This window comes from Leptodactylus fuscus, chromosome 5 (assembly GCF_031893055.1).
Source record: "Leptodactylus fuscus isolate aLepFus1 chromosome 5, aLepFus1.hap2, whole genome shotgun sequence".
Lineage (NCBI taxonomy): Eukaryota > Metazoa > Chordata > Amphibia > Anura > Leptodactylidae > Leptodactylus > Leptodactylus fuscus.
The window spans coordinates 71,472,409-71,499,019 of NC_134269.1; the positions used below are offsets into that span (position 1 = coordinate 71,472,409).

At 42.6% G+C, this 26,611-nt stretch overlaps 1 protein-coding gene across 2 annotated transcripts in view; it reads left to right on the forward strand.

Moving 5' to 3' along the window:
- Positions 1–2,260: 2,260 nt before the first annotated feature.
- The window catches only part of HDGFL3 (HDGF like 3), a 46,369-nt gene continuing 22,018 nt past the window's right edge, over positions 2,261–26,611 (forward strand). Inside the window, exons 1-5 of one of the 2 annotated variants that reach the window (XM_075273418.1) lie at positions 2,261–2,523; positions 17,069–17,145; positions 19,346–19,484; positions 20,932–20,943; positions 25,825–25,983. In XM_075273418.1, the coding sequence (XP_075129519.1) occupies positions 2,440–2,523; positions 17,069–17,145; positions 19,346–19,484; positions 20,932–20,943; positions 25,825–25,983 (471 nt within the window). In that variant the 5' untranslated portion in view covers positions 2,261–2,439. The remainder of the gene's footprint in view (positions 2,524–17,068; positions 17,146–19,345; positions 19,485–20,931; positions 20,944–25,824; positions 25,984–26,611) is intronic. The other variant, XM_075273419.1, reaches the window with a different exon arrangement.

The following is a 26,611-nucleotide window of genomic DNA, read 5'->3' on the forward strand; positions in this document are numbered from 1 at the left end:
CTAAAACAACAGATGCAAACCAACCATTAAAAACAGACACATACTTCTGTTTTTACCTGCCATTAGATACATAAATAACATCACTGTTGTATAAATAGGGCCTGAAGGAATTGGCTGTGCATTTTTATTAGGGCATATAGTACTATTCGCTCATCTCTAGAGCCAACCTGTCACTGTAACAGCCGGGAACCAGAAGATTCTCAGGTCTGCCATATGAATCTTATTATTGAGGCTCGTCTACGATCAGCCTAAATAGTAATGCAGTGAAAATCCCCAAGATTGCAATACAGATTAATGCAGGTTCAAGACCCTTGGGAGGCTAATCAAAAAAATATAAAGTTTTCAAAAAAAATACAATAAAAACATAAAAATTCAAATCACCCCCCTTTCCCTAGATTTAAAATAAAGATAAACAAAAAGAAACATAAACTATTTATACATCCCCACGTCCAAGCATGGCAAACACTGTAGCTGGGGAAAAAAAATCAAAAGAGGTGAACTGTTGTATTTTCGACAAAGAGATCAAAACATCAGATATTCCCCAAAATGGTATAACAAAAAAGTACATCTGGAAACTTCAAAAAAAGGCTTTTTGGAGAAGTCTTCATTAGTTGATACCTTTATTAATGGCTAACTTTAAAAAATTGATGACATATTGCAAGCCTTCGGGAACTACTAGAATGGTCCTTTCATCAGGCTGGTATGGTAGGCTGGTACAAAAAAGGCCTCAGACATCACCCATACACCGAAATATAAAGAAGCTACGGGTGTCAGAATATGGTGGCTAAGAAATTTTTCTTTGCAAAGTTTTGGATTTTTTTAAGGGGTTAAAACGTTGAAAAAAACAAAACACCTATTAATTTGGTATCTCTAAAATCATCCCGACCCACATGATACAGGTGACATGTCACTTTGGCTTCAGGGTGAACACTTTAAAGACGAAGCCTGTAAGAAAGTCGCACAATCACCGTTTTCGTCCAATTCCCCCCCCCCCCCCATTTTGAATTTTTTTTTTCACCTTCCTAGTACATTATATAGAATATTCAATGATACAAAGTACAATTGGTCCTGCAAACATTAAGCCCTCATATAGCTCTGTTAACAGAAAAATAATAAAGTTATGCCATTTGGAAGGCGGGGAGTCACAAACGAAAATCGTAAAATGGTTGCCACAGGAAGGGGGTTAAATGATTCAATTCCTACAATAGAATCCTATGATGATGGATGTCACTGTGGGGCTTCCTCCATTAGCCTAGATAAATGCTGCTGCACACAGTATAGACGTGAAAAGTGAAAAATTTATTGGTACATATATGCCATGTATTAGTTTGTAAAGCATAAAGCAAGCACTAGATCATGGTAGTAAACATAACGTTTCGGTCATTTTAGACCTTCCTCAGATAAGATCTAGCAGTAAGCAGAGTGCGCAGAGTAAGCAGAGCACTCTGCTTACTGCTAGATCTTATCTGAGGAAGGTCTAAAATGACCGAAACGTTATGTTTACTACCATGATCTAGTGCTTGCTTTATGCTTTACAAACTAATACATGGCATATATGTACCAATAAATTTTTCACGTCTATACGGTGTGCAGCAGCATTTATCTATACTGTACGTGAGTCGCAGGACTCTTTGTCTGCTAGCACCCATACTCTTTGTTTTGTAGTGTGCGGTTCCATTGTTTTCTATATATCCTCCATTAGACTATACCTCAGGCATAGATGTTAAAAGTGAGGCAAAACTGTGATGTGAAGGCTTTTAGTTGCTAACTTTTACATACCAAATCTCCTACTTGTCGTTGGTTGTACAATCGCTGCCCACACTATACAACTGTAGTGATCTTTCAATGGCTAGTATTGTATTATAGAATGGCGTTGTATGGTTTATCGCTCAGCCATGGACTTGACCTTACTACTTGGTCGGCAGACTGTCTCTGAGTACATGGCAGTGATGTGTCTGTACATTTGGAGCCGCACTTTTAGTGACTGGCCACCTAGAGATGCTACAGAGAAGCGTCTGGTACTGCGCAGCCCAGCTCCCATTTATTCCTTCAAGACATCTGTGAACCTAGAGAAACACGAGCAGAGACGGCGGCGCTGACTGAAGCCTCTGCCTACAAGGACTCTCCTTTGTATCAGCTCTCTGCCCGCTCGCCATCAGCAGCCACAGGCGCCCCGTTGTTTCTCGCATCGCCTGAGAGAGCTGGCGGCAGCCAGTGTGTGACCGGAGACAAGGGGGCTCTGCTGCTGCTGGACTGGGGGCTCGGCTCCGCTCGGAGGAAGGGCCTGCTGAGGGGCTTTGTGAGGGGAGGTGGCTGTGGGGCCTCTCTTGCCCCCCGTGCTTGTGCTTTACTTCGCACACTCCCCCATTTTCAGCGACTGCCGCAGGACGGAGGGGGCGGAAGGCTTGTGTGTCGCTGCGAGGGCTGGAGGCGGACAGGATGGCTCGGCCCAGGCCCCGGGACTACAAGGCTGGAGAATTGGTCTTTGCCAAAATGAAGGGCTACCCGCACTGGCCGGCCCGGGTGAGTGCCCGCGGTAGGAGGGGGGTATTAAGGGGCTGAAGCGGAGAGCCCTCCCTACGTATGTCTGTACACCCACAAAAGGGCGGGAAAACCCAGGCCGCTGTGCACTACGCACTCATCATATAGCCGCATATATACAGTATATAGCGGGGGAGGGGCAGCAGCTGACTGGCAGGTGACTGATACCCAGGATGTGCCAGGCCTGAGTATGGCAGCCTCATTCAGCATCCTTACAGTCTCCATGTCATATCACATAGCACTCAGACATGTTTATGTGTTTTCCTGAGGTGTTTAGGCCAGGCAGTGGTGTGAGGAATATTTACTGTATGTATATATAGTGAATGTTGTACTATGCCTGTGGTAGACATGTCAGTACACCGTCATCCTCCTCACTAATATTAGGACCTAGAAGAGCCATGTTGTCATAGCCATAGGGAAATACTTTATATAGAGTTTGTAAGCCCCGCCCACATGTGCAGGCCACGCCCCCACAACAGTGCACCTCCATGTACAGCACCATCACAGTGATCAACAGTGGCTGCAGAGCTCCCCATCTTAAAGGGGTTGTCTAGTCACTAGATTAGTGGCTAAGCCTAGACTGTTATCACAATCTGAATAATACTCACCTTACTAATACCTCTCGCTCCTGAGCCGTCTCTTCTCTGCACCCTGATCTGTAGTGACAGACATGTGACCACCTTAGGTCATTGTAGCCAATGGTCACATGTCCGTATTGAAACACCTTTGCCAGAGTCCAAAATACAGAGACACATGGGAAATCAGTCAGCGGCGAGGTAAGTATCATTTAGTTTGTTATTTTAGAGCGTTCTAAGTTTCTGGTTAAAAAAAAAAAAAAAAGTCAGCAAGCCAGTGCAGAATTATTAAGGCATTTTTTGTTCACAAGTATAGCACAATGTTCTGGTACTCTGAATGAATACATTTTTTATCCTTTCATTAGTGGGGGCTCCACCGGTCAGACCCCAGCACCAGGTAATACGATGTATAATCACAGGGTAGTTTGGATGATCCCTACTCATATTGTGGGTCTTCTTGGCATACATTACCATGTAAGGGGTCTTGTTCTTATTTATTCAGTGAATACCTTAGGCCGTTTAGAACCTTTGTGCATGTGGCCATTATTAGAAGATGTCCTCTTTTAAATTGGCCAATTATATTGATGACCTGTCATGAATATCATATCAGCGGGGTCCCAACACCAGGACCTTTGACGATTCTCATTTCTCAGCAGCCGCTATATTGCGGACAGGACTATGGGCAGATAGCTCTATTGTCTGTGTATTGGTAGTACAGACACCATGGCCATTACATGCCAAAAACGGAACTATCGGGTTCCAGCTCTTTTCTACATATAGTGGCTGCTGAGATCAACTGATCATAAAAGAATGTTTGTATTTCCGCGCTGTATTTCCCGTTTTAATTTCTATTACATTAGAGGAGAATCTGGAAATCCAGGTGAGATTGTAGATAACTCTGTATACTACTCACCTCTTTGTCTTACTAAAAGCAGTCCAGGGGGCTGAGCTAGCATGAGACATATTGGACATTATGCCAGGGATCAGTGATTTTATCTCCCCGCCACAAGTATATTAGATTTTACAATTTTGGTGGCTTTTTTTTTTGAGCCAGGAGAGTGGAGAAGCTTCAATAAGATGTCAACTTCTGACGGGGTTTCAGTGAAGAAACCATTGTGGGTAGCCACATACAGCTTATCCCTATGGAATAGTGAGGATCTGCAGATTTTACCTTTTTTACTATGAAAAATTAGCATTTAATCCTGCCCTTCAGAGCCCAGTTTTGTAGATTCAGAAATGGTATGTCTCTGTGCCACACTACTGGCACCATGTGCCCAGTTTACTATATGGAAATAGATATTCTGTACCACAGTATCTTTTTATTATTCTGTATACTAATATATAGTCGGACATGAGGTTTCTGGTTTATGTTACTTTAAGATTTTTTTTTTTTTTTTTTTTTTTACAATATTCACCTCTTGTTATATAAACCTTGGTTCTATCTAGTCAATTCCTGTAGTAGGTTGTAGGATATAAAACATTAGTAACGCTCATTGCACATTTTCCTAGCACACCCACTTCATGGCTGTCTTCCCAAGGTTGTAGAAAACAGCGACCTGAGAAGACAAGGCTTTGGGGTCCAGCAGGGAGGAGGTTTATTAAAGCTCAAGATTTAGAGTGGAGAAGGGGTGGGCAGCTCTCGGGGAAGGCAGTGTGTGATAATGGAGACACGGCAGACTCCGTCTCCACACATGCAGTTACTAGGATCACCACACCTCCATTGCCTCTGCTGTTTTCTCCATTCACTAATACGGCTTCATCTACACTTGTGTGACAGAAAAATGATCTCCATGTTTACCCGCCCTCAACAGAGCTGTGTCTTCTAGGGAAGCTGATTTTACTCCAGACCCATTTAACAGAAATGGCATGTCTAGATTCTTTCATGTTATTATTGGCAAGAAAAGGCTCCACAGCTTTCATATGTTTTCAGTTTTAATCCACAGATGTTCCTGATCTAGTTTTGGTAATAGAAGTACGTCTGAACCATAGATGTTTTGATTTTTATATGGTGATCGTCTGATTTTAGAAATTTGAGGACAGAAAACAAAATGAGGGTTTTTATTTTGTGTGCTCTTATTCCTCAGGGCATCTGAGATATTACATATTTTAGTATGTTTTCCAGGGAAGTCGTTTCATGACATGTTTGTCATATTATAAAATTGTAATTGTGAATCATCCAGTGGATCAGACACTAGGAGGTGCACAATACACATGTGGGGGTGCAGTATTGTAGGGGGGCACATAACATGATGGCAGTCCTCCCCCCCACACATTTTAGTTTCCTCTAAGTGCCCCTGCATAGTATGATGTCCTAAGGTTGCACAAGTCCTACACAGTGTATAATTTTATAGTTTAAGCTTCCCATGTCCCACTCAGTTTAGAGTCCCCCAGATCCTACACTAAAGGCGCATTCACACGGAGTAACGCTGTGCTGATTCTAGCGCGATAACTCATGTAAGAATCAGCACTGCAAAACAGAATCCTATTGACTTCAATGGGTTCCGTTTAACGCGCGTAACACATTGAAATCAATGGGTTAAAAAGCCTCCCATTGATTTCAATGTGTTACGCGCATTAAACGGAACCCATTGAAGTCAATGAGATTCTGTTTTGCAACGCTGATTCTTACGCAAGTTATCCTGCCAGAATCAGCGCCGCGTTACTTCGTGTGAATGCCCCCTAAATGGTACCCACCAGTTTCCACACAGTATAGTCCCCCCAGGTCCCACACAATATTGGGCCCCTAGGTCCCACACATTACAATGTCCACAAGTCCCATACATTACAGTGCCCCCAAGTACTACACATTACAGCGGTAAGAGCTCATTTGCAATTTAGAAAGTGAACATGAATTTGAGGTGAACTTCCACCTTACTGCTTTCATCCTTGCCAACCATTGAATACAATGGGAGACACATTCAGGGCACGATTTGGTGCCAAATTACAGTGTCCTGCAAAAGTGTTTATACCCCTTAAACTTTTTCACATTTTGTCACCTTACGCTCGGTTCACATCTGCGATTGCCACTCCCTACGGGGATTCCGTTCCCCTCTCCACATGAAAGATGCAGAGGGAAAAGCACTGCAAGCAGTGTAGATTATGAAACCAGTCTTTTGTATATGCCCCTGGTGTATAGTCATTATTTCACACTAAAAAAAAAAAAATTAAAATAATCCATTCACATGCATAGCTACAGGAATTGCTATGGATTCTGTCCATGTGCGATTATGTCCTTACATCAATCATTTTATCAGACCGGAGGCCTGCTGTTTCTTCCAGCAGAAATTTTTGCCTAACATGACCTCTGGGGTAAATCAGTGGACTCAGCAGCCCAAGGAAAGGAACTGAGAACGTCACTTAGATACGACACCTGTGACGTCCCCTGTCCTTTCCTTAGGTCACTGATTGACCTTATCGATCATGTGCAGCTAGGATTTCTGTCGAAACAAGACCCTGAATGCAAACCAAATGCATTTGGTTTTCTCAATGGTGGCACTCTGGTTTTTATCCCCTGTGTGGTATACTGACACTGTCAGCATGTCGATTGGTATGTACTAGAGTTGCTCTCATATTTCTATTTATCTGATCCCTTATATATGTTACTTATTTATTAGATAGTATTTACCATCATATTTATTAAATAGGGACTACCAAATTATGTACTTTATTGGGACAGTGTACATATATTTTTACTCATATTCACGATAATGCTATTGCACTATATACCGTACATGCCCAGGGGTTATCTCCAGTTAACTATTAGTGGGAGAGTTACGGTATTGTCCGCCGGTCACCTAGGCGGACCCTCCTATGTTGTTCTCCATTGTGTTATATGTTTGTTTTTATTAGTATTTTGACTTTCAATGAATATTTTTGCTATTTTTTATTAACTCTTTGGTTCCTTGAGTTTTTGTTGTGGTATGGTTTTGGAAATTACAGTGTGGGGGGCTAATAATATCTTATGAAAAATTATGTATAGAGGTAGAGGCAGCAATTATTCTATCTGTCCATCTCTCTCTCCCAGAGAGATGCAATTTGGAGACTTGCCAGACTGGTTATGTAAATACTATGCTCTGTGTATTGGGTGATGCTATCTTACAAGGGATGGGGACAGATCGTCTGGAATCAGGGGCATTGTTAGGAAAGGATCAAAGACCAAAGACCCTTTTTAAGATAAAGGGACAAGAGAAGGGTAATTAAGCTAATTGTCTCCAACAAAGATGTCTATTGTCTTTAGAATACCATGAGATAGACATCTAGGATGTGTATTTGAGACATGTGCTGATGGCTGCCATTTTGTGTGACCATGCGGTCACCATACCATGTGCTCACTGACTCCATTTTAGAGTAAAGCCATCCCTCAGGGGGGTGTGACCTCTCTCCAGTTTCTTATCCAATAGATATGCATCAGGGCTATTGTTACAAACTTCTCCACCAATGGATGTATGCTAATTATACTAGCCAATCCTGTTCTGTCTATGCCATGTGATATATACTTTGTTCTAGCCACCATTAAAGCAGAATCCATTTTGATACACGACCACCATGTGTCTTGTGGTTCTCCAGGCCAAGATGGCGGAGGCCGATCTTGGCCTGTTAATTAATTTTCCTTTACAGACAGCATATCTCTGGGGTATTATGATTTCCCCCGACAGCAGTATGCCAATTGTACCTACTGAAACGCTGGTGGTTTCTCCGTAAGTATAAGGGCCTGTGCACACGATGTAATGCAGCGTTGATTCTGACACGTAAACTCGTGTCAGAATCAGCGCTTCAGAACAGAATCCCACTGACTTCAATGGGTTCTGTTTAACAAGCGTAACACATTGACACGCGCATAAGACGGAACCCATTGAAGTCAATGGGATTCTGTTTTGAAGGGCTGATTCTGACACAAGTTTACATGTCAGAATCAACGCTGCGTTACATCATGTACACGGGCCCTTATTGTAACAGAAAGTCCTCAGAGGAAAACTCTGTGAACTTTCTGTTTAAAGTGCTGCGGGAAGAACCGTAATGCGTTGCCACCGCAATTTTTCCTGCAGCGCTTTTTTGATGCGGGACGTCTCGTGTGGTCTTAGCCTAAAGGAGTTTTCACTTCTTAGACATTTATGACATATTCCTTTCTCCTGCATCTGTTTTCAGAATAGATGGTCTCTGAACCCCATTCCACCTAGTAAGGCAACTGCCGCATCCAAATGGAGAATAACTCCAGTGGTGACCATGCTTGTGCTGGGAAGTCATAGAAACAGCTGGGTACATGCCAGTTGCTTGACTGATCCACATAGAAGTTAATGGAGAGATCCACATACCTGACTGTCCATGATTTGCCGCAGCGGAGACGCTGCAGAACAAATCGCGGCATTGTACAGTGCAGGCAAAGTGGATGGGATTCATACGAATCTCATCCCCACTTTGCGGAAAAGATCGCAGCGCGGACACAGCTTTGCAAATCGCAGCATGTCAATTATATCCACGGAAACGCCGGCGGCTTTCCCATAGATATAATGTTAAGAGAAAATCCGTGGAGGAAAACTGTGAAATTTTTGTTCAAAGCACTGCGGGAAGAACCGCAATGTGTTCATGCCACGGTTGTTCCCGCAGTGGTTCCGGCCCATGGGCCCTTAGGCTCCGTTCTCACGGAGTAACACGCCGCTCATTTAGACAACGTATGCACATGTCAGAGCGTGGCTCTTCAAAACAGATCCCATTGATTTCAATGTGTTATGCGCGTAAGTCGGCATCTATTGAAATCAATGGGATCTGTTACTCCGTGAGAACGGAGCCTAAGGGCCCATGGGCCGGAACCGCTGCTCTAAAGCACTGCGGGATCAACTACAGCGTGAACGCATCGCGGTTCTTCCTGCAGTGCTTTGAACATAAAGTTCACAGAGTTTTCCTCCGTGGACTTTCTGTTACAATTATATCTATGGGAAAGCCGCCAGCATTTTCGTAGATATAATTGACATGCTGCGATTTTCAAAACCGCAACGGCTTTGGGATATCGCAGCGTGTCCACGCTGCGATTTTTTCCACAAAATGGGCATGGGATTCGCATGAATCCCATCCACTTTGCAAGTACTGTAGAACGCTGCGATTTTTACGGCCAAATCGCGGCATTTCCAGCCCGTGGGGTCCCGGCCTTAGGCTGCGGCCCCACGTTGCAGACATGCAGCTTTTTTTGTTGCAGATTTTGTTGCGTTTTTTTGAGCCAAAGCCAAGAATGGCAACAAAAGGAATGGGAAATATATAGGAAGTTCTTATACTTCTCGCTTCTACTCAATCCACTACTGGCTTTGGCTCAAAAAACTGCAACAAAATTTGCAACAAAAAAAGCTGAAATTCTGCACTATGGGGCCTCAGCCTTAGGCTAAGGCCCCACATTGTGGAAACACAGCTTTTTTTGTTGCAGTCTTTGTTCCGATTTTTTGAGCCAAACCCAAGAATGGCTTCAAAAGGAATGAGCAAAATATAGGAAGCTCTTATACTTCTTGGCCTATCATTATGTCTTTGTAGAATGGGAGGAAATCCACACAAACAGGGGGAGAACATACAAACTCCTTGCAGATGTTGTTTCTGGCAGGATTCGAACTCAGGACTCCAACTCTGCAAGGCTGTAGTGCTAACTATTGAGCCACTGTGTTACCCATGCTCTTATACTTTTTCCTCTACTCAATCCACTCCTGACTTTGGTTCATAAAAATCGCAACAAAATCTGCAACAAAAAAAGCTGCGTTTCCACAACATGAGGCCTCACCCTTAATTCTCCACCTGGCTGTAGTAGCCACCTTGCCAAACGGCATGGAGGTTGGGAGATCCCTGTTGTGGAGATATTTGCAGATCCTAAACATGGCACCTGCATCTATTAGACACTCATGGCAAATCCTGTTAAGATGCCGTACGTGTCTAAAATGAAAGTATCCCTTTATTTTTACAATAGAGACAAATATGTAAGTCAACTGCATAACTGCACCACTAGGGGGCGTTCATACTTGCGCTTGGTATCCATCCGTCGTGAATCTGCTTTAAGAGCAGAAAAACAGATTGGAAACAGTTTGTTTAAAAATCCATTCACTTTAATGGGTTTTTAAAACAATCCGCAGGTGTCCGTTGCCAGCCTCTCTGCCATGTAGCCACCTATTATGGACAGAGACCAAAGTCGGACTATATATAAAACATAATATGATATATATATATATATATATATATATATATATATATATATATACACACACATAATTTTGCTTAGTTGCATTGTACATCTGGCCACTGGGAAAAATGGCCAATCTCCTGCGAATCCGTGTAATGAGTTCTGTTTCACATTCTGCACACAGTACAGTTTGTACTTTTTTTTTAGTTCGTAAGAAAAGCTTCCCCTCCTAATGAGGAGGGTATTGAGGAAATGACCAAAATAAGAGACTCCAGCACTCACTCACTGTCCAATGATTGGGATGGTGGAAACATTTACAAAACGTTTTGCATTGGGTGTTAACAGTGAAGTGCCCACTTACTTTTTTGCAATAAGGATGTACATGTCATGGATAGTGGTACAGGAGCTTCCTAAATATGACTTTTTGTCTAAAGGTTATATTCTTCAATATCTTATAATAGGGCAGAAAATTGTCATAAGTACATTAATAACCCTCCCTTGATAAGTTCTAACTGCTTGATGACTAAGGCCGGTTTCTCATGGGATGTAGTCACAGCACATTCATCGTCATGATACCAGTATAGACAATTTTATGGAAATCCTGCCCCAACTCTGAGTGTGATCACTATCATATAACTTCATCATAAGGACATCTGACACTATTAGTTTGGTTGATCAGACTCACTGTCAAGCTAGTTTGCAGCTGTAATATGGATGTAGGAGTCAACACTAGTAAGTTTATCGGAATTTGCATTTGTATTTGCAAGCCAAAAGTAGAAATGGAACAAACACAGAAAAGGTAAACTGGAAACATTTGTACTTCTGTGGTTTTGGTTATCAAATACTGATGCAAAATAGAGACCAAAGAACAGCCTTGTGAAAGTCACCTAAAGCAAAAAAGTGCAATGGTTGGAGTGAGGAATTGCAATTGAGCTAGGCTTACATCAAGTGTGGGAGGTCTGCTCTACCTTACATGCTTTCAGAACAAAAGGACATTTGGACGTGGCACAGAGGAGAGAAAATATCAGTGAATGGTCAACAACACAATCTTTATTTAATAAATGGTGTATGGGAGAATTGTCTGTAATGAAAATCTGGCTTAACTTCTTCCGACATTCACAGTACACCTACAACAGATGTCAGGATTTTAAGCATTGCGTCTGCTGAGCATATGCAATAGCCACTGGGTTTTCAAACAGTCGAAACCTGATGGCAATGGCAGTGATCAGAGTCATCTGTCTTCAACATTAACTCCTCATATGCCTTGGTCAAATGCAACCAAGGTATGTGAAGAGTGGCGGTGCTTGGGTCACCATTCTCGGATCAAAAGACAGGCATAGTGATCCACTACCATGGCAGCCAGGATACTATTATTAAAGGCTCTCGCATTGACTACAGAAAGAAAATTCAGTGGATTTTCAAATATACAGCAGTACATTAGTATTAGTAAAAAAAAAATCCCCTCTCTTTACCTACAAAGATAACAAAGATAAATACATTGGGGAGGTTTTCTTTTTTTCTAAGGGAGCCTTCACACGGAGTTTACGCTCCTCTCATTCTGAATGTAAACTCGTTCAGAATGAGTGGCGTTAAAACAGATCCCATTGATTTCTATGGGTGCCAGCATACGCGCGCTACCCATTGAAATCAATGGGAGGCTTTTTTACCTATTGCTTTAAATGTGATACGCACATATGCTGGCACCCATTGAAGTCAATGGGATCTGTTTTGAAGCGCCTCGCTCTGACACCTGTTTACGTGTCTAAATGAGCAGTGCGTTACTCCGTAGGAAGGGGTCTTACACCAGTTTTCTGGGGAACCATGTTGCAAATAAGCTACGTATCACAGTACCTGCAAAGTGAATGAGATGCTGGCAAGTCTCATCCACACACTGCAGAAAAAAATCCTCATCAGAAATGCTGCAATTTCAAAAAAGGTTGTGTTTTTGTAAATTGCACCATGTCAATTCTACCTGCAAAACGCTGGCATTTTCTGTATAGATATAATAGTTTTCCTCTGCAGACTTTCTTTGAAAAAAGCTTCAGGAAAAGACTGTGGCAGAAAAGACACGCAGCTTGCTATGTGGGGCCTTATACAGGAATTCATTGCAAGTTCCTGGCTGGCGTAGACTTCCATTCTATCGCACGACCCTGTGTCTGACTTATTGAGAGGCTGAAGCATCAACAGGAGAGATAGTGGAACAAAACTTCTGACTTCTCACCCCTTCCTGTTTCACTGTGCCAGGGTAAAAATCATGGCTTTGGGGAACCTGGTTATACACATGTGGACAAAATTGTTGGTACCCCTCGTTTGATGAAAGAAAACCCCACAATGGTCACAGAAATAACTTGAATCTGACAAACTAGAAATGGTCAAACTACATGTTGACAAGCCACAAAGCTTCTGGGAGAATGTCCCATGGACAGATGAGACAAAAATCTAACTTTTTGGCAAGGCACATCAGCTCTATGTTCAAAGACAGAAAAATGAAGCATATCTTGAAAAGAACAATGTCCCTACTGTGAAACATGGAGGAGGCTCTGTTATGTTCTGGGCCTGCTTTGCTGCATCTGGCACAGGGTGTCTTGAATCTGTGCAGGGTACAATGAAATCTCAAGACTTTCAAGGGATTCTAGAGAGAAATGTTCTGCCCACTATCAGAAAGCTTGGTCTCAGTTGCAGGTCATGGGTCTTGCAACAGGATACTGACCAAAAACACACAGCTAAAAAACACCAAAGAATGGCTAAGAGGAAAATATTGGACTATTCTGAAGTGGCCTTTCTTTCATTAAATGAGGGGTACCAACAATTTTATCCACATGTGTATATTCGTAATACATCTTATCCATTGCAGGGAATGTTTTGGTGAGCTTTAATTCTCTCTGCATAACCCCTATAAAGGGGGTTTCTGAAGTTTTAAACTTATTCCCTAACCAAAGAATAACATTAGAATATATTAATTGGTGGGGTCCGACTATTCGGACCTATTTGCCCATCCATCACTGCCAAGCATTGTACGGGACTATATTTGGCAGTCCCATAGATAGCGAAAGAACCGGCACGGATGGCTTCCAATCTAAGCAAATTAGGGAATGGGACCCCCATTATTGTGATCATTGATCCTGTGGACAAGGGATAACATTAAAACTTGGGCCAGCCCCTTTGGAACATTTGCTATATATACAGAGACTTGGAATTAATGCCAGATTAATACTAAATAATAATAATAAAAAATCTGTAGGGTGTGAATTCATCCTAAGGCTTATGATTAACTGCCTACATCAGTCAGGATCTATTTGCACCACTTTTCCCTTTACTTGGAGCACTGCCACGGCACACAGATAACATATGCAGCACTGCTGTACACAGGGAGCTCTGATGTCACTTGTTTACACCCTGTATGGCACAATCAAAGCCTCAGTGAATCACGTCACAAGGAAACCTTAAAGGGGTAGCCCACACAGGCTTTATGTTATATATATATATATACTAACAGGAGGACCCGGCTTCGCACAGGTATATTACATTTTATGTTTGTGTAGTGGCCCCATAAGAATTGTCCAGTTTTGCACTGGTGTATTTTGTATGTTGTTTGTGTGTATCTCATTTTGGATATCAGTGAAAAACCTGTGATCAGTTGTTATGGATACCTGGAGTAAAGCTGTATCTAATCCTTCCCTGTGTATTACTGTGTGTAGACGCAAGTATCTAATCCTTGTTGGTGTGGTACTGTGTGCAGATATACATATCTAATCCTCCGGCGTGTGGTACTGTGTGCAGATGCGCGTATCTAATCCTCCCCGTGTGGTATTGTGTGAAGAGACGCGTATCTAATCCTCCGGTAAGTGAAACTGTGTGCAGACATGCGTATCTAATCTTACGGCATGTAGTACTGTGTGCAGACGCGCGTATCTAATTCTCTGACATGTGGTACTGTGTGCTGAGATGCGTATGTAATTCTCTGGCGTGTGGTATTGTGTGCAGAGGCATGTACCTAATCCTGCCGCATGTGGTACTGTGTGCAGACGCAGGTATCTAATCCTCACCTATGTGGTATTGTGTGCAGTCGCGCGTATCTAATCCTCCGGAATGTGGTATTGTGTGGAGAGGCGCATATCTAATCCTCTGGAATGTGGTACTGTGTGCAGAGGCACATATCTAATCCTCCCCTGTGTGGTATTGTGTGCAGTGGCGTGTATCTAATCCTCCCCTGTGTGGTATTGTGTGAAGACGCATGTATCTAATCCTCTGGCGTGTAGAACTGTGTGCAGATGCGCGTATCTAATCCTCTGGCGTGTGGTACTGTGTGCAGATGCGTGTATCTAATCCTCTGGCGTGTAGTACTGTGTTCTGAGACGCGTATCTAATTCTCTGGCGTGTGGTACTGTGTGCAGAGGCATGTATCTATTCCTCCAAAGTGTGGTACTGTGTGCAGACGCACGTATCTATTCCTCCCCTGTGGTATTGTGTGAAGAGGCGCGTATCTAATCCTACGGCGTGTGGAACTGTGTGTAGATGCACGTATTTAATCCTACGGCATGTGGCACTGTGTGCAGACGTGTGTATCTAATCCTATGGCGTGCACAACTGTATGCAGAAGCACGTATTTAATCCTACAGAGTGTGGAACTATGTGTAGATGTGCGTGTCTAATCCTACGGCATGTGGTATTGTGTGCAGACGTGCTTATCTAATCCTCCCCTGTGTGGTATTGTGTCAAGAGGTGTGTATCTAATCCTCCCCCGTGTGGTATTTGTACAGAAACACGTTTCTAATCCTCCCCTGTGTGGTATTGTGTGAAGAGGCACGTAGCTAATCTTATGGCGTGTACAACTGTGTGAAGACGCGCGTATCTAATCCTATGGAGTGTGGAACTGTGTGTAGACGCGCGTATCTAATCCTATGGAGTGTGGAACTGTGTGTAGATGAGCGTATCTAATCCTCCCCCGTGTGGTACTGTGTGCAGACGTGCTTATCTTATGCTTTGTTGTGTGGTGCGTGTATCCAATCCTCTGGCATGTGATACTGTGTGCAGACGCGTGTATCTAATCCTTCGGCATGTGGAACCATGTGCAGACGCACGTATCTCATCCTTCAGTGTGTGGAACTGTGTGCAGAAGCTCGTATTTAATCCTCTGGTGTGTGGGACTGTGTGCAGACGCCTGTATCTAATCTATGACGTGTGATACTGTGTGCTGATGTGTGTATCTAATCCTATGATGCGTGTATCTCAGTTTGGATATCAGTGTTATATTGTGCATGTGGAGCGACCGTGTGTATTGCAGTTGAAATATGAGTGAAAGACTTGCAGGTTTGTATTGGCTAAGGGGGGGGGGCATTGTGTTTGCAATGCTGTATCTCAGCAACGGTACGTCCGAGCGAGTTAGAGTTTCGTCTTAAACCTTCCCGGATACCTGAAGTATCTCTGTACCAAATTTGGTGAAGATTGGTACAGTCGTTTGGTTTGCATTAGAGGACAGACAGACAGACAGAAACCACCTCAGGATTAATGCTGGGAAGACCAAGAAGATGGTGGACTTTAGCAAACAGAGAAGTGCTCCGACCCCGATGGAGATCCAAGGGACATGTATTGAGATAGTCAGGACCTATAAGTATCTGGGTGTGCTCCTCAATAATAAACTAGACTGGGTTGATCACCTGGAGGCGCTGCACAGAAAGGGCCACAGCAGACTCTACCTGCTCAGGAGGCTGAGGGCCTTCAGAGTCCAGGGGACAATTCTTAGGGCCTTTTTCAACTCTGTGGTTGCTTCTGTGATCTTTTTTGGTGTGGCTTGCTGGGGGAGCAGTATAACAACCAGGGACAGAAATAGACTTGACAGGCTGATCAGAAGGGCCAGCTCTGTCCTGGGGAGCCCCCTGGACCCAGTACAGGTGGTGGGTGACAGAAGGATACTGTTTGTGGTGACCTCCATGCGGGAGAACAACTCCCACCCCATGTACACGGGTAAACAATGGCATTGAAGTCAGTGGGAGACTGATTTTTACATGTGTATTTTTTACACATGTACTTTGACAAAATCAGCTCGCGTTTACATCTTGTGAAGGCAGCCTAAGGCTGAGTTCACACGGAGTAAAGTGGAGCGTGATCTGGCACGTATACGGCGTGTCAGAGTTTGCGCGCAAAAAAAGATCCCACGGGCGCAAAATTACGTGGTGTATACGCTCGTAACTCCCATTGAAATCAATGGGATCTTTTTGAGCGCGCAAACTCTGACACGCCGTATACGTGCCAGATCACGCTCCACTTTACTCCGTGTGAACTCAGCCTAACCTTGAGAATTTAGTCTGTTTTTAGTTTTATTCTGACTGACTCACACTTGCTGTTTGGATTTATACTACAGTATTTGAAGTAATGTGATTGTGAATTCCTTATTTGTTTTATGACTTTGTTATTTATTTCAATGGGCATCGGGTGCGTTCTTTTGCACTCCGTGCCCGTCCTTTCCTGTCCGCAAGTGAAGATGTCCGACTTCTGAAGTGGACAGAAAAACCCTGCATGCAGGGTTCCTCTGTCCGCTTGAGAAGTCGGACATCTTCACTTGCGGACAGGAAAGGACAGGCACGGAGTGCAAATGAACGCACCCGATGCCCATTGAAATAAATGACAGGTGTCACGGACACAGCTAGTGTCCGCTCCTAGTGTCCGTGACAGATTTGGAGCGGACACTAGGAGCGGACACTACATGTCGGACACCGACGGTAGTGTGAACGCTCCCTAACTTAATAAAGGAATATGTAAAAGATAAAACCTCCATAAATAAAACAGTTTTTAATATTTACAGATTGATGAACTGCCAGAAGGAGCCGTGAAACCACCTGCAAACAAATTCCCAATCTTCTTCTTTGGCACCCATGAAACGTATGTTTTTGCTTAATCCTGTATAATTCTATAATAATAGCATGTGCTTATCAATAAACACAGTTCATGTACGTAAGGGCGGGTTCACATCTGCATCCAGTCTCCGCTTTGTGGGTTTCCTTCTTCTTCTGACAGGAGACGGAAACCCGGCAGTCAGTGTCCGCCCGTGAGCATCTTCTGGTCTCCGCGGCGAAACCCGTTTTTTTTTCAACTTTACATAAAGTCCTGCATGTCCGACTAAAAAAAACTGTTTTGCTGCAGAGAGGCAGATGACGCTCATGGGCAGACACTTTGCAAACCCATTCAAATGAATGGGTTTGAAAACTGACTGCCGGTTTCTGTCTCCTGTCCAGATTCTCGGGGCAGAAGACAGAAACCTGAAAGCGGAGACCGGGTGCAGGTGTGAACCCGCCCTAAACCATAGATGCTGCAGTTGTACACAATAATTATGATCTGTTATTGAGAACTATTACAGTCTAAAGACTACATTGTGTGAGAGCCTAGGAAGAGTTTTACCACAGTGCTCCACTTCAAAAACATATATTTGGCACATTCGCTGACATGAGTGGTTGAATATTTTGTCTTACAAGTTACAGTTGAATTGTTTTATGACAGTGGTGAACTTTAGTAATAAATTACTTACATTTTGTTATGTGATGGTAAAGCCTTTGTTCAACTTTACTGGCACAAGGGTTTTCTGGGACTTTATTATTGTTATCATTAGGATATGTGATCAATAACATATCTGGTGGAGTTGAACCTCTGACCCTCCAGCTGTTAAGTGTGTTGAAGGATCTTTGCTGCTTGTGAAGTAGGCAACAACTCAAGTGAATGGGACTGAGCTACAGTTCCATTCACAGCCACTCCTCAGTGTGCACAGCTGCGCTTTTTTTATTATTATTATTATTATTGTTTATTTATATAGCATCATTCATTCCATGGTGCTTTACATTTGGGGGTTACATACAATACATAGAATATACAGGTAGATATAATACTAACAATGACCGACTGGCACAGTGGGGTAGAGGGCCCTGCCCGCGAGGGCTTACAATCTATGGGGGAAGGGGGTAGAGACAGATGGAGAGGGGGAGACAGTTCAGATGGTGGTGTGGTGACAGTAGTGTTATTGGAGGTTGTAGGCCTTCCTGAATAGGTGAGTCTTCAGGGCCTTCTTGAAGCCTGTGATTGTGGGGTCAGTCTTATGTGTCTTGGTAGGGAGTTGCAGAGTATGGGAGATGCATGGGAGAAACCTTGGAGGCGGTTGTGTGAGGAGCGGATGAGAGAAGAGCGGAGTAAGAGGTCAGGCTTTATCTCAGAGATCTGAAGTGTAGGTGGAACATTTCTGTAGGGAGGCCGGGGTAGATGAAAAAAGGGAAAAAAAAAATATACACCAGGGCGCTGCTGAACCAGGCAGTTGTGGGAGGCACGGGAGCACTAACCATATATGAGTCACGGCTTTGGAAATCAAAGCTTGTCAGTTATACTTACAGATATTTCCGCGGTTTCCCTATAGGGAAAAAACGATTTGCGTTCTTTGGGTGCATTCACACTGAGTATACGCTGACTGATTCTGAACGTTAAAACACGTACACGAATGAGCGCGTACAAAGCAGATCCCATTCATTTCTATGGGAGCCGGCATATGTGCGCTCCCCATTGAAATGAATAGGTTGCTTTTTTCCCTATTGGTTTCAATGTGATACGCCAAATTCTGTGACTTCAAACAGCGTCAGGTTTTTGTAAATCAGAGCATGTCAATAATACCTACAGGAACGCTGGCATTTTATGTATAGGTATAATAGAGGCAGAAAGTCTGCAGAGGAAAACTCTGCAAACTTTCTGTGAAAAACACTGTGGAAAAAAACATGATGCATTTCCACTGCAGTCTTTTCAGAAGCATTTTTTGGCAGCGATTCACTGCGCGGAGTCTTTGCCCCAACCTATTCTTCGAGCCTGTAAAGAAATGCAAGTTGTTGTGTGCAAGGTGTTGTAGCTTTGACCTGTTACCTGCCAATACTAAGTAGACAGTGTGCAGGTAAATGGATAGATGTCAACAATGAAGAAGCCGCAGCGCTCACCTGAGGACCTTCAAACTGTGCAGGAAGTGAAATCACCACTGATACTGTAGAATATTATAACTATTATTCACTGTAGAGCCACTTTCTTTATAACACCTTTAATCTTTTTCTAATTTTAGTGCATTTTTGGGACCCAAAGATCTGTTCCCTTACAAGGAGTTTAAAGACAAGTTTGGAAAGTCAAACAAACGGAAAGGATTCAATGAAGGATTGTGGGAAATAGAAAACAACCCTGGAGTCAAATTTACTGGATACCAGGTACACACAGAGGACGTTCTGAAAAGATGATCCAGTGTAAGACTGTGGACACATGTTTGGTACTCGCAGCAGTTACCTGCTGTGAACATCTATGGCGGCTCACATGCTGTAAAGTACAGTAGCAGTGAAATGGATGGGATTTAAGTAATTCCTATGTACATAATTCAGAAATAAACATGCAGTACAAAGTGTTGTGTGATGTTGGTTTTAAACACACAGAATGTCCATTATTTCTACATATTTGCCCTTGATGAAAGCCAGAGACAGCTACCCAGCTGAATTGCAGCTGAAAGTCATGTCATGGCAAAAACCTGCCATTTTGCAGCTGGCCTTTGCTATGGGCGGGTCCTCTGTGAGATGTATATGGTGGATATCCTGCAGTGGACCGATGTGTGGGCTTAGCCTAAGTCTACATTCACACTACAGTGAAAATTGTCCACGTTAGTTTTAATGGCATCACATAGCTGCATTAAAGAGGACCTTTCATCAGATTGGGCACAGGCAGTTCTATATTCTGCTGGAAAGCCGACAGTGCGCTGAATTCAGCACACTGTCGGCTTTCCTGATCTGTGCCCCGAGTAAAGAGGTTTCGGTCCCGGTACTGTAGCTCTTTACAGTCAGAATGGCGTTCCTTACAGTCTGTCAGGAATGTCCTTCTCCACATCAGCACCTATTGCACTGTACAGTGTGAGCGGGGAGGAACGCCCCCTCCCTCTGTTCACAGTGCTCGTTCATAGACGAGTATTATCAGGAGGGGAGGCGGCGTTCCTCCCCGCTCACACAGCACAGCGCGATAGGTGTTGCTGTGGAGAAGGATGTTCCTGACAGACTGTCAGGAATGCCCTTCTGACTGTAAAGAGCTACAGTACCGGGACTGAAAGCTCTTTACTCGGGGCACAGATCAGGAAAGCCGACAGTGTGCTGAATTCAGCGCACTGTCGGCTTTCCAGCAGTATATAGAACTGCCTGTGCCCCAAACCATGAAAGGTCCTCTTTAAAATCACTGTATGTGAATGGGGCTATTCATAAGACTGATTTTTTTTGATAGTCTCTTTTAATGTTTAGAATCCATCATTTTTGTTGCTTTGCTCCTATGATGAAGCAGTACAACAGAAATCACTATTGCAGATGTGAACAGAGTTTTATACATGCATTTCTGTAATAAATAACCATACACAGATTAGCAGAGTTTGTTTTCTACATGAAGTGATGTTTATAAATGTTATCATTGACATTCTGTATATAAATGGCATGTCCAGTAATATTATGCATTGCAATACATTCTAAGTAAAATTGCAGATAAACAATGAGACTCCCCACTGAACATCAGAACTTTATTACGAAATGATTTGTAGCTTTACTTGCAATAGAATAACAGTAATCTAGTAAATTATAAAAACTGAAAAGATGTACAGTCTATGAATAATACTTATTTCTGTTTTCACAGATGCATCTGAAGGTGAGCAACATGAACTACAGGAAATTCAAGACAGTACATTGGAGACAAGGAATTTTACTGTGGAGGAAGTTTTAGAAAGTTCCAGAAAGTTTTGCAGTAAGATTAACCGATTATAGTACCGGACAGTATGTCGCTAGGAGGCAGGGACTCCTAACAGCATAGACAACTGTATTCATAGGTGTCCCTCTCCTGGCATACTGTTCAGGCAGGCAAATCTGGCCAACACACGGACCGAGCTTCACAGCTGAAACTTAGTCATGTGAATGCAGGGTAAGTAGGTGCAGGGATGAGCACATTCAGAAAGGTGTCTGTTAGCAGCTGCTAAGATTGAAGTCTACAGTTACTGCTTTGGAACGTTTGCAAATGCCCCTTGAAGTAGTTTAGCTCCCACACTTGGACCTTAAGCAGTTCAAAAGAACTGACATTAGAAGACCACTTAGCCCTACAGTAAAGTTAGTCCAAGCCATAATGCAGACACTGAAATGCAGTCATGTTATGGCCATGTGAAAGTGGCCTTATTCTTCTTTCACTTGGGCTTCCCTAGACAAAGTCAATGGCAGTGCAGGCCCTTATCAGTTACCTCTTCTCTTCAGCTCATTACTCTATCAAAATAAGGCAAATGAATATTATTCTGTAATATTTTATGAACTATACTTTATAAGAAATATATGGTCAGGAAGTGTCTAAGGGTAGTATTGTAGTAGGACAGTGTACAGAATGAAATTTGTGACAGTAGAGGGTAAATAGTCATAGGTGTAGGAGAATGATACTAGGAGAAAACAGCAGGTGATATTTGAAAGCATGTAGAATATACTGTTAACATTCAATATACCGCACAATATAATCACACCTGTGGGAAGGGAAGGAACAATTTTACATGTGGGAAATGGTATTATATAGTGTGGTGGAGTTTGGCAATATGAAGGGGGAGCTGTAACCAAATATGCTAAAAGTTAACATATATATTATTTGCATGCAGGGCTGTGTAATTAATCTGATTAATTTGAAATCTCTGCAGCAACCTTGGATTAAGCCCCATTGCAGACGACCGTATGACTGGTCAGTGTGCTATCCGGGTTTTTCTGGATAGCACACTGACGCTGTCATTTCTGTGGGTGAATGACATGGTCACGTGTGCTGGCTGACAGTCCGGGCTGCAAAATATGGAACAGGTCCAATTGAATGAAAGGGGCCGCGGAAGCATGACTGATGAAACCAGTTTAACAATGTCTTCACTATAGTCAGCTTAAAAAAAATTCAGATTTTAATTCTCAGCAAATATCACACACTCCTAGGGTCCCCAGTGATCAGGAGGACGGAAAGTCCTCCCAAAGCTTCCTTGTGAAGGAAGTACTAGTGCACTTGCTAGACCAGCACACCATTCACGTCTATGAGGTGGTAGGCGCTGCCAGAGAGTACGGTTCCAACAGCCCCATAGACGGTGGCTATATTTTATCTGTTAACCCAGTAAACAAGCTTCTGGGAAAAACAAGGACCAAGAGATGTCAAAAGCATGGGAACACAGGGTTCATATCTCTTGAAGGAAAGATTTCAATCAATGCAGAGAGAACAGGCAGACCTGTGTAGGAGATGAAGAGGACTTCAAGGGTGACATCAAGCTGTAGTTCGTGGAAAGTCAGCAACACACTGAGAACCTCCAGTTATGCAAGAGAGACTTTTTTGTCCCAGGTCAAACCTTGATACCTTGATATAACTTTGATGTCAACTGCTAAAAAGGTATTACGTTGCATAATTTCTGATGGGGAATCTGGTATTATAAGAAAATAAAAAACAGAGTACGTCCCATAGATTAGTGCTCTGTCAGTGTAGCTGTATGAGGGCTTGTTTTTTGTGTGATGAATTGTAATTTTTAATGGCATCTTAATTTTTATTTAACCCCTTCCCGACATGCGCCGTAATAGTACGGCGCATGTCGGGTCAGTAACTATGGCGACCGCCCGGGAGCCGGGCGGCCACCATAGCCGCCGGGTGTCTACTGCTTTAAGCAGTAGACAACTGGCTCTAATGCCTCCGATCGGTCCGGCGTTAACCCCTCCGGCGCCGCGGTCAAAGGCGCCGGAGGCGCCATTTTCCCGGCGGCGCATGGGCGCCGCCATTTTGCCCGGGATCGCCGGCTCCTGGAGCATGCTCCAGGGCCGACGTCATGTTGCCATGACAGTCGGGAGCCTGTACAAGGCTCCCTGGCTTGTCTGCAAATTGTCTCTTTTGCAGGCTGGTCTATGCAGCCTGCAAAAGAGAGGACGATTTTTTGCAATGCATTAGCATTGTAATGCATTGCATTAGTGATCAGACCCCCTGGGGTTCAACACCCCTAGGGGGTCTAATAAATGCAAAAAAAAAAAAATATATATATATATATATATATATATATATATATATATATATATATATATATAAAGTATTAAAAGTTCAAATCACCCCCCTTTCCCTAGAACACATATAAAAGTAGTTAAAAACTGTGAAACATATACATGTTAGGTATCCCCACGTCCGAAATTGCCCGCTCTACAAATCTATAAAAATATTTTTCCTGTTCGGTAAACGCCGTAGCGGGAAAAATAGTCAAAAGTGCCAAACCGCCGTTTTTTCACTGTTTTGATTCTGATAAAAATTTGAATAAAAAGTGATCAAAGCAATAACATTTCCCGAAAATGGTAGAACTAAAAAGTACACCCGGCCCCGCAAAAAAAGACGCCCTATGCATCCCTATACACTTACGTATAAAAAAGTTACGGCCGTCGGAATATGGCGACTTTTAGAAAAAAAATTTTTTAACACAGTTTTGGATTTTTTTTTTAAGGGGTCAAAATGTAAATAAAACCATATAAATTTGGTATCCCTGGAACCGTACCAAAACACAGAATATAGTGGACATGTCATTTTGGCTGCACAGTGAACGCCGTAAAACCAAAGCCCGTAAGAAAGTCGCAGAAATGCATTTTTTCTTCAAATCCACCCCATTCTGAATTTTTTTCCTGCTTCCCAGTACATTATATAGAATAATTAATGGTGGCATCATGAAAAAAAATTTGTCCCGCAAAAATTAAGACCTCATATGGCTCTGGGAGCGGAGAAATAAAAAAGTTATGGGGTTTAGAAGGAGGGGAGTCAAAAACGAAAATCAAAAAATGCCATCGGCGGGAAAGGGTTAAGGAGCTATTCAGTTTTACTAAACAAATGTTATTGTTAACTTAATGAAAAGTTATATTTTTTTATGCAACTTTCTGTATCAGCTGCATATGGTTTTCTAGATCGCTTTTTGCTTTGATATATTGTTTTCTTCCAGCAGATAAAAATCACTATGGTCATGTGATGGACTAAAACGTTACAGTGTCAACACAGAGATCAGAACTCTGTCCTATAACAAGCCATGCACTTGTGTGTTCATCACATGACCAAGGACTGTATATCACATGGACTTACTTTTATCCACTGAAAGAAAACAATGAATGACATCATGAAGAGATCTAGAAACTGCGAGAAATTGATAAACACTAGTATATTGGAAAATAAGATACCTTTCCATTATGCAAACAATTCGACAACATTCACTTTCTGAAACTGGACAACTTTTTTTTTTTTTTTTTACATTTTCCGGTGACAAAAATGAAAAATAGAAATAAACATAGAAAATTTTCCAGCTCACCCTTTTCATCTATATTATCGTCCTGGGAGGAATGGATGCAAGGCAGACTTGAACCAGCATGAATATCACAGAGCGGTAAAATCCAGTGTCAACCAGGCGATGTTCAATAAAATGTAACTTTTATTTCCGTCCAGTAAAATAGTTACATGGTAACTACAAGGGGTTTGGTCATCAACATAGCAAGGCTACGCGTTTCGGAACAAAAATGTGTTCCTTCATCATGGCATACCAAACTATCCTAATGTCGACTTTTATAAAACACACCTAAATGAATCAACCTCACTTACAAGATTAACCCTATCAGTTCTTAAAATTCTCTTTCAGTTGAATCTTATTTAAAACATAAACCAAGATAATATAGGAAAAATATGCAAATCTGTCTCCCAAGACAGAGAGGGAGACAGTGCCTTTGTTATGCTATGTTAAGTCGGGCATGATGTTCAGGGTGCTTGCTATAGAGGGCAGCATAACAGAGGCACTGTCTCCCTGTTTACATCTTGGGAGACAGATTTGCATATTTTTCCCATGTTCCCTTGCAGTGGAGCAACTATGGCTGTATAAGTCTCCACACACCTGAGAAGGTGGTCTCTCCCTAAGTATAGACGTTATCCCCATAATCAAGATAATATAGTAATATAAACAAATACTCTCACAGAGCAAACTTTACCAATGCATATCTAAATATCAAATATGGAGTATATGAAATATAGATATAAACACATTATAAAAATCTAAACATGTTATGCATTAAGAAAAAATCTACTAGTAAGCACAACAGATAACAGTACAACACATATTTATTGCAGTATATTGTGAGATCTGTAACAGGCATTCTATTAGGACATGCCTCTGGCAGGGGGTATTTTTAGGCACCGTTTGGTTACAGGAAGGGGGTCTGATGGAGAGATATTCACCTAAGTGCCTTCGAGGTTAAACAGCCTGAATCTGTGTGAACACCATACCAATTGTTACATTGTGAGCGTGGCTGTGACTTAGAGCTGGGCTTCTGTGATGATTGCACAGGCTCTGCTTCTGAGCCCACATGAATACTTCCACGTACCTGCATGGAGCAATGCGCTCATTTACCTTTTTTCCTAATGGGTCAAAGTCATCTAAGGTGAAATTTGGTATGCATGGTGTAAGGAGATCTACAGAATCTGCCTCATAATCTTTAAAGTGTTTTTTTTTGTTTTTGTTTTTTTTTCATATTCTAGGCAATTCAACAGCAGAGCTCTTCAGAAACTGAAGGAGAAGGAGGAAATGCTGCAGATGGCAGCAGCGAAGAAGAGGGGGACCAGGTGGAAGAAGATGGTAAAGGCAAAAGGAAGAATGAGAAAGCAGGCTCCAAGAGAAAGAAGTCATACACTTCAAAGGTGGTATAGCGTAACGACTTGAAATGATGATGGTTCCTTTCATCTAATTTTTATTCAAAGTTATCAGGCTCTGACAATAAATAGAGAAAGTACAATTAACGGAATGGACCAGTATACAGTATGTTTGTCAATGGATGCGCAGAGCAGAACAGTGTGGATAAGAAATTTGGGAATACAGTCAGTGCATTGCATAGAGATTATAGCCACACAATGAATGGGATGAAAAGGTAATATGCTGGTCTTAACTGAAAGGGTAAGTTTACAATGAGTTTTTTGCATGTGGATTTTTGAAGTGAAATCCACCTCAAAATCTGCCTTAAGGCTGAGCCCCACAAGTCTGAAACGCCACAGGAAAAATCACGACGTTTTACAGTAACTGCAAAGTGAATGTGATTCATGCGAATCTTATGCCCACTTTTGCAGCATGTCAATTATATCTACAGAAACACCGGCAGTTTCTGTTTAAAGCGCTGCGGGAAGAACCGTGGTGCGTTTCCGTCGCGGTTTTTCCCACAGCGCCTTGTAGCTGAGGGTAGTACCGTGGAGCCTTAGCCTCAAAAACATCTCCCACTCATTTAATTGAGAATCGTGCAGATGTTTTCAGCTAGAGAGTAAATTAAAAAAGCAT